The sequence below is a fragment of the Rhinopithecus bieti genome, unplaced genomic scaffold (assembly GCF_001698545.2).
Source record: "Rhinopithecus bieti isolate Rb0 unplaced genomic scaffold, ASM169854v2 scaffold_23868, whole genome shotgun sequence".
In the NCBI taxonomy this organism is placed as follows: domain Eukaryota; kingdom Metazoa; phylum Chordata; class Mammalia; order Primates; family Cercopithecidae; genus Rhinopithecus; species Rhinopithecus bieti.
Window position 1 is genome coordinate 429971 of NW_016811202.1, and position 8794 is coordinate 438764.

Consider the following 8794-nt stretch of genomic DNA (forward strand, 5'->3'; position numbering starts at 1 on the left):
GACAGTAGTTATTAACACCATTCACGACAGTAACAGCCTGGGTTTGCCCATGTGCTCTGTCTGCTGAGAGTTGCACTGCCTGCTTTGATTACATTACCTAATTCCTTCGCCAGCTCTGAGATGGGCACCTGCTGTTAGATTCAGCCCCATTTTACAGGCGAGGAAACAAGTCAGAAGAGAGGTTAAGGGTCTGTGCAATGCCATGCCCATGCCCTTGTGTGGGCTTAGCTCTCCTCTCAAAGCCAGCTGTGTACTCTCACGTCTGGGCCATATGGACATATTAGGTGGCTGGGCTGGGGGGCCAGGAGCCTGGAGAGGTGTGGGGGCGGTACCCTGCTCAGCCCCTCCCCACATCCAGGATGACCTTCGAGGACGTGTGCCGGTACTTCACGGACATCATCAAGTGCCGCCTGATCAACACATCCTACCTGAGCATCCACAAGACGTGGGAGGAGGCCCGGCTGCATGGCGCCTGGACACTGCACGAGGACCCGCGACAGAACCGCAGTGGCGGCTGCATCAACCACAAGGACACCTTCTTCCAGAACCCGCAGGTGGGCGTTCTCAGGGATCCCCACCCTGCCCCTGCAGCAGCTGCGGCGTGCTTTGCCACTGTCCTGCCAGGGACTCCTGTACGACCTTGGGTAATCCCTGTCCCTCCTTGGGCCTCAGCAAATCTGTCTGTACAGTGGAGGTTAGATGGGGTTACATTGGTCCCATCTGGGGGTCATGAAGCCCCCAGCCTCACAATCTGACCTACAGATGGTAAAAATGAGGAAACCGTGGCTCTGAGGGATGGCTCTGAGGGACATTTGGGTATGTTGTCCTGAGCTACAGGGACATTTAGAGGCTGAGCCGGGGACTCAGCCCCTTGTTTCCACAACAGCACAATTCTGTCCCTTCCTGGGAACTTGGCCGGGCTGGGCTTCCCCATGGAGCCTCTCCCCACAGCCTCCTCAGTCTGACCCATGGCACTGCTTAGCCCTGGTCCTAGATGTGCCTCTGTTGAGCACCACCTGTGTGCCAGGCTCTGTGCAGAGCGGCCACCATGGCATTGGTTTCCCCGGCCTTCATGCAGGGTAGCCGTTGCAGGCATTGGTGGGCCCACCTCACAGTAGAGGGACCAAGGCACAGAGAGGTGTTGTGACTGGTCCAGGCTCTGGAATCTGAGCTTCCGGGAGCCAGCCAGCCCATCCCTGGCGTGGTCTCACTGCAGTGTCTCTCTCTCTCCTTGGCCACACCTGCAGTACATCTTCGATGTCAAGAAGCCAGAAGATGAAGTCCTGATCTGCATCCAGCAGCGGCCAAAGCGGTCCACACGCCGGGAGGGCAAGGGCGAGAACCTGGCCATTGGCTTTGACATCTACAAGGTGAGGCCAGCCAGGTTTCCTGCTGTGGGTGGGGAGGGGGAGGGAGCTGGAGTTTGGACTGCCCATACCTGGGGAAGAACACTCTAGAACACCTTGGTCACTGCCATTGCCCCAGCTGCCCTGGCCACCGTGGCAAACGTGAGGATGCCGTGGCATGGGCCCAATTTAGAATATTCACAGAGGGCCCAGCCTGCCCACGGTTGGCTTCTATGGGAGCTCTCAGCCTGATTGCTTTCTGCCTAAGACCCACAGGCCTGGGATGTTTGGCGGATGAGGAAGGGGAAGATTGCTGGTGGTTGGGGCCAGGCCCTGGGAGGCCCTGGGTATCTGCTGGGCCCCTGCTGCTCCTCCCTCAGGGCTCAGGACCCCTTGCAGCCCCTCAGCCTTACTGCATTGGAGGCCTTGCTGGGCACCAGGAGGAGGCATCCTTGAGCACAGCCACGTGGGGTCACCCCTGGCCACACCCCCTGGCCTGGAACCTGAGGCCTTCCACGTGTGTAAATGCCCAAAGTCGTGTGGTGAGCAGTCAGCAATGGTGGGACCCCATGTGCCTGTCAGACGCCTGAGAAACGGAGTGAAGTCCACGCAGGACCTGCGCAGGGCTGGGTCGCATGCCTTAGTCTTGGCTGTCTGATGCGCCCTGGTCCATGCTGTGGCCACTTTGTTTTCATACCTTGTGGGCGGTAGCACTTTGTTGTGTGCTAGTGTCCTTGTGACATAACTGTTGTGACTTTGGCATGTTGGTGATCTTCAACTAAGTGTGACCGAAGAACACTTGTTTTGGGATTGTCAGGCAGGTCCTGGCAGCTGGTGATGGCACTTCATGGACATGTGCTGTAACCTCTGCAGATCCTGATACTTGGTTGTGCTGTTAGAGTCAGAAAGCCACTGACATTGTTACCAGGGGGGTTCCTATTGCCCTCTATTTTTTTTTTTTGTTTGTTTGTTTGTTTTAAGAGACAGGGTCTTGCTCTGTCACCCAGGCCAGAGTGCAGTGGTGCCATCATAGCTCATTATAGTCTTAAATTCCTGAACTCAAATGATCCTGCCACCTCAGTCTCCCTAGTAGTTGGGACTATAGGTGAACACCACCATGCCTGGCTAATTTTTAAGTTTTTTGTAGAGATGGGGTCTCGCTTTGTTGCCCATGCTGACCTTGAACATCTGGCTTCAAGTGATCCTCCCACCTTGGCCTCCCAAAGCGCTGGGATTACAGGCATGAGCCACTGCACCCAGCCTCCTTTAATAGTTTTTATTGAGATATAATTCACAGAGCATGCAATTTGGCCATGTAAAGTATACAATCTTATGACTTTTGTGTGATCAGAGTTTGTACAACCATCACCACAATCAATTGTAGAACATTTTCATCTCCCCAAAAGAAACCCACTCCCTTTAACAATCACCACCCACTCCCATTGACCTCTTCCCTTCAGCCCTGCAAACACGAATCCACTTCTGTCTCTATAGATTTGCCTGTTCTGGACATTTCATATAAAGGGATTCCATCGTCCCTTTAGGTGAGGGGGAGACGGGGTGTTGTAGGGTGTGTCTCCACGTGGCCCAGCCCCGCCTTCCTCCTGCAGGTGGAGGAGAACCGCCAGTACCGCATGCACAGCCTGCAGCACAAGGCCGCCAGCTCCATTTACATCAACTCACGCAGCGTCTTCCTGCGCACTGATCAGCCCGAGGGCCGCTATGTCATCATCCCCACCACCTTCGAGCCAGGCTACACTGGCGAGTTCCTGCTCCGAGTCTTCACTGATGTGCCCTCCAATTGCCGGTACTTGGGGGCTGGCTTGAGGCCAGTGTGGGTGGAGGTGAGGTCCACACTGGGCCAACCAGGAACCTGCAGCCTCGGAGATGCTCAGAGTCTCTGGGCCTCCAGCCACTCTGGGCTGATACCAGTGCCCATCCCCTTCCCTTCTCTTCCCTTGTTCCCCTGTCCCAGCATCCCTGGCCATGACTAGGAACAGCTTCTTGTATGTACACTTCACTCTACAGTTGACAGAGAAGCTTTCACTCATCTCATTTGATCTTCTTGCATCCCTGAGCGGGAGGCCTGACTCCCTCACTTTACCAATGAGATTCAGGGGCTGAGGTTAGAAGGGTTGTCCAAGGTCATACAGCCGGTGGTGGAGTCGGGCTGAGTCACCCAGCCTGCCTGGTTCCAGGGTTGGGTCTTATCACCACAATTTCCTGTCCCATGGGGGTGGCTCTGGGCTCCAGTGCCGAAGCCCTCTGTGCCCCTGCTGGGGCATTGACCCTGTGTGTCTCGCACTGCTCTCCACTGTGATATATAGCCCAGGCTTGGTGTCCCCCAAAGGACAGGTGAGCTCTGCGCACGTGCCAGACCCAGGAGGCAGCTTGTGGAGTCAGACGGCTCAGGGTTCTGCCGACCCAGGCTCCCCAGCTTTCCAGCTGTTGGGCAAGCCCTCACCTGGCTGAGCCTGCTGCTTCCTCAGCTGTGAAATGGGCATCATAATAGCCTTTGTGGAGATTAGGAATCACCCATAACGCCAGCGGAGGACTTGGCACAGAGAAGGTGCTCAGCAAGTTGCCTTTTCCCTGGGAAAGGACCGGGCAGGAAGCCCCTACGGCTTGGACAGCTGGGGACTGCTCATGGGAGTTTGCCCAGGACCAAATGAAATCAAATTTGGGCTTAATACTGCTTTTCTTCCCTCCCCACTTTCTGAACCCCCTCTTCACCCCTGTCTTCCTGGCCCTTCTCTATCACCCCCCTCTCCCCTGCCACCCCATATCAGGGAACTGCGCCTGGATGAGCCCCCACACACCTGCTGGAGCTCCCTCTGTGGCTACCCCCAGCTGGTGACCCAGGTACACGTCCTGGGGGCTGCTGGCCTCAAGGACTCCCCAGCAGGTGAGCTCTTCCAGGGAAAGTCCCCCGGCCCTCCTGCCAGTTGCCCCATGGCCTCTCTCCGCCAGCACGGACACCAGCCTCAGAGCTCTCCTGCTCGCAGAGGCACTGCAGGCCCAGCCATTCCTGGGGTGATGCCTGATGCTGGGCACATAGAGAGGAAAAGGTTTACCTTCTGCTCTCAGGAGGCTTCCAGCTGGGAGGGAGACCTCAGGGAAGGCTTCCTGGAGGGAGTGGCCTTTTTCCAGGCTGAGAAGATACAAAGCCTGATGAAAGGGGGTAAGGGAGAAAGGTGCTCCGGGCAGAGGGAGCAGTGTGGGTAAAGCTCTGGAGGCTGGAGATGGCCAGTGCGCCCCTGCTGGCCAGCCTGTCTCTGGAAACGAAGGGCCTTGAGGTGGGTCAGGCTCCAGTCTCTCCATCTGAAAAACTGAGCCAGGTGGGTATCTCACCTGCAGATATCTGTCCCATCCAGGCCCTGCTGCAGCCCCTGCCCCCACCCTCACCCCATCTCCCACTCCCTCTCGCTAGGGGCTAACTCTTACGTAATCATCAAGTGTGAGGGGGACAAAGTCCGCTCGGCCGTGCAGAAGGGCACCTCCACACCGGAGTACAATGTGAAAGGCATCTTCTACCGCAAGAAGCTGAGCCAGCCCATCACTGTACAGGTGAGCCCCTGGTTCCAGAGGCCACCCCCGGGCTCCCAGCCTGAGGCTTCCCCACTCAGACAGACAAGCCCAGGTGGAAGACCCTCTGATGGAGACCCAGGCATGCTGGGCTCTAGCTGTCTGTCCCTGACCCCTGGTGTGGCTTTGGGAGCTCTCTTGCCACTCCAAGGTCCCTCTGTAGGTAGGTTAATTTGATTCGTTGGTGTGGTCCTGAGATCCAGCAGGGTCAGTCTCCTGACTGGGGACAGCAGTCATCTCTGCTGACCTCACCCTCAGCTTTGGGAACTGTCCCTCCCATTCCCCCATGGGGGCCCCACCTAGAAAGTGGCACTGAGCCGCTGTGTGGTGGGTGTGGCTATTTCGCAAGAGCCTTGGGCAGGGCATAGAAAGCCAGTGTCCTCGCACGGCTTCCTTCTCCTCTCAGGCTGATGTGGCCTGGGGATGATGATTCTGAACTCAATAGTAGGGAGCTCTCTGGCCCGCAGGCCTTGGTCAGCATCTCTGTCAATGAGACAGCATCTGTAAACAAGCATTTGGGGCCCCCTGGGGGAGCCACTGTGGCTTATCCAAGTTTTCTTAACACTGAGTCACACTGGATCAAATCACAGACCTGTATGTCTCAGGGCTGGAAAGACCCCTAAGGGCAGCTGACTCAACCCTCATATTAAAGATGGGGAAACTAGGGCAGTTGGTGTATCGCTTGTCCAAGTTCACCAAGATCACTAGCGGAGCTGATAACAGATTTCACTTTATGCATGGGAGGGAGCTTAGTTAGCTGAGGAGCCTGAGGCTCTGGAAGGGGCACCACCTTGCCCATGGTTCATGGAGAGGGAGACAGCCCAGGGCCCCTGATCCTCAGCCAGGCTTGCACTTCAAGGCCCTGCCACCACCACCAGCACTCCCCATAGACCTGAGTAGGGGGTGGAGAAGTGAGCCAGCTTACACCTTGGGCCATGTCCCCTGGGATACCGGGGCACACCAGGACCAAGTGGCAGACCTGTGGGCCTCAGCCTTGGGGCCAGGCCATGCCTGCCACTCCCTGACAGAACAGGTTCCACAGAGCTGCCCTTGCTTCCTACCTTCTGGACTTGGAGGTAGCCCGCCCCTCCCATGATCCTCTGTCTCTTCGCAGGTCTGGAACCACCGAGTGCTAAAGGATGAATTTCTGGGCCAGGTGCACCTAAAGGCTGACCCAGACAACCTCCAGGCCCTGCATACCCTCCACCTGCGGGACCGAAACAGCCGGCAGCCCAGCGACCTGCCAGGCACTGTGGCTGTGCACATTCTCAGCAGCACCTCCCTCATGGCTGTCTGACACCTGCCCACCTGCCTGACTCCAGCAGTTCCCACCACCATCTGCATGTCCCTACTGGGCCTGGGTCTATCCTGGGAGCCAGGGCACTGGGGTCCTTTTCCCACTCTTCCACTGACTTACTGTGTGACCTTAGGAAGTCTCTGCCCCTCTCTCAGCCTCAGTGTCCTGAGGGCCCCAAAGCATTCCCTTTTCGTGGAGGAGTTTTCTTGCTGAGATTTCCCCGCCTCAACTGTCACCACTGCTAAGGGACTCTATCCGTTGAAAACATTTTCCTAAGGCCCTGCTGTCTGCCGAGGAGTGCCAAGAAGATGTCACTTGTTTACACACAAACTGCCACATCCCCAAGCCCCATTCTTGCTCCTTGTGTCTTAGGCCCAACCCAGCCTCCCAGACCTCACTTTCCCCATCAGCAATACCTGGTGTTGTCCCATCTTGAAAGGACTCTTGGCTCCTGCCGGGTTCCTGCTCAGGCTGGAATTGGGAAAATATGCAGGTGACATTTGTTCATTCTCTAATCCTGTCCACTCACCCATCCATTTCCTCACTCAGTAGGATTTGCCAAATGAATAAATGACACCTTTGAGGCCCCAGGTGAAGCGGGGCCCTCCTCCAGCCTCTACCTTGGGCCTCGCCTCTATCCTCAGGTCCTCTCAGAGGCAGATACCCAGGGGAGCTGCAGCTGCCTGCTCGTTCTAGCTTCCGATTCCATTCCCAGCCCCTCGGTTAAGGTCCCTGGAGAGGTGGTATCAGTGGGGGTGAGGAAGGGCGTCTTCCTGACTCCTCTTCCCTGTGCTAGAAGGAGCATGCCTGGGTTAGTGGGCCAGAGGCCAGGCAGGTGGAGGGGCTTTGGGGACCAGAAGGGGAGAAGTGCTCCCAGAGCCTCTCTGCTGTAAGACCCCAGCTTTTCCTGAAAGACAGGACTCTGGGGTGTGTGGTGCCAGGCCCACCAGAGTCAGGCCACCCACTGGGCTTGGCAGGAGATAGGGAGCCCCATCACCTGACCACAGCCCCCCACCAACATTCCCCCAAAATGCAGCCTAGGAGGCCACAGTGCTCTTCTTCCTGCCCGGACCAAAATGTTCCTTTTAGTCCTCAATGTTTTATATTATTTTTGTGTTGAAAACCTCAATTTTAATCAGGGGTTTTAAAAGAAAATTCAAAGTCTGAACCTCCATTTTTCTTCTTGGCTCCAGTTTTGCTGGTCCTCTGGAGAACTCTTTGTAAGCGTTGGCGCCGTGATCCACTTGGGATCTCCTCTGTGCGCTTCTCGGGCTTCCAGACCAGGTGTAGCAAATGAAAAAGTGCAGTTAATTCAAGAACAGGAATTCCTGTGTCCTTGCTGGGAATTCCTTTTGGGAACTTGACTTTTCGACTCCAGATCCTGCTGTCTGGATAGTGTTCTGGCTGGAGGTGCTGGATTCTCTGACTTTGCTTCCTCACTCTGTGTCTGGCTCTGCTCCTGGGTCTTGGCCCTGGGCCATATGAGGGGCCAGGAAATGAACAACAAGGAGGACAAGAGCAGTCTTGAAAGCCGGGACTTCCCCTCAAGAACCTGGGCCTGGGGCCAGGACTCTGCATGACTGGGAGCAAGTCACTTAAACCTCCTGTGCCTCAATTTCCCCTTTCTACAAAGTGGGGCCAATGATTCTTGTGTGTCAGCACTCTTACTACCAAGTGCTGAGTAAGGGCAAAATACCCCTTTCTCTATGTATCTCTGTATACGCACACACTAGATATATGTATGTTCATGTAATCACCACTTCTCTATGTCTGTTTCAAATCAAGGCTCTTGAGTAGAAGTGAGCCAGCTTGCACCTCGGGCTAACACATGAGACTTTGCTCAGCCATGTCCCCTGGGATACAGGGGTACACCAGGACCAAGTGGCAGACCTGTGGGCTTCAGTCTCCGGGCCAGGCCATGCCTGCCACCCCCTGACAGAACAGGTTCCACGGTGCTGCCCTTGCTTCCTGCCCCTTGAGGTGGGCCAGGCTGGCTCCTGGCTATTGCAGGGATCTCTGGTCCCCAGGAGACCTTGGGGGCCAGGCAGGTAAGGATCAGGGGAGGTAGGGGAGAGCAATTACTTTGTTCACTGTATGCACCCATGGGGACCTGGGAGTCCCCATTTGCAGGTGGGTGGGGTCTCCAGCCCACACTACCCAGGCCTGGGCTTCCCTCTTCTCAGGATCCACCACAGGGTTGGGGGACAAGAAGCCTGTTCTATTCTCAATAAATCTTATCACAATTCCAAAAAGACTTTCCTGTGTCTCTCTGTCCCTCTGGGGGGAAGGGACAATGGAGGAATATTCCCCAGGCCTGGGCGACTGTCCTCCAGTCAGAGGGAAGACCCCACTGCCTGCCTGGTGCACCCGTGAGCTGAGATTGTGGGGATCATTCAGTCATTCCTTAATTCAGTAGATCTGTACGGGGCTGGCTTTGTGCCAAGGCCTGTCCTGGACACCTGGGATGTGGGGAACCAGGCATAGCAATCACTGCTCTGGAACAGTCTACAAACGAGCAGGGAGCACAAATACATACTCTGGTCATGACAAACTACACCGCACATTA

At 56.1% G+C, this 8794-nt stretch overlaps 1 protein-coding gene across 1 annotated transcript in view; it reads left to right on the forward strand.

Moving 5' to 3' along the window:
• The window catches only part of CAPN5 (calpain 5), a 57188-nt gene extending 48708 nt beyond the window's left edge, over positions 1-8480 (forward strand). Inside the window, 6 exon segments of the mRNA XM_017893578.1 lie at positions 359-554; positions 1248-1370; positions 2957-3153; positions 4136-4251; positions 4777-4913; positions 6046-8480. Coding sequence (XP_017749067.1) covers positions 359-554; positions 1248-1370; positions 2957-3153; positions 4136-4251; positions 4777-4913; positions 6046-6228 — 952 coding nt within the window. The 3' untranslated portion in view covers positions 6229-8480.
• Positions 8481-8794: the final 314 nt, after the last annotated feature.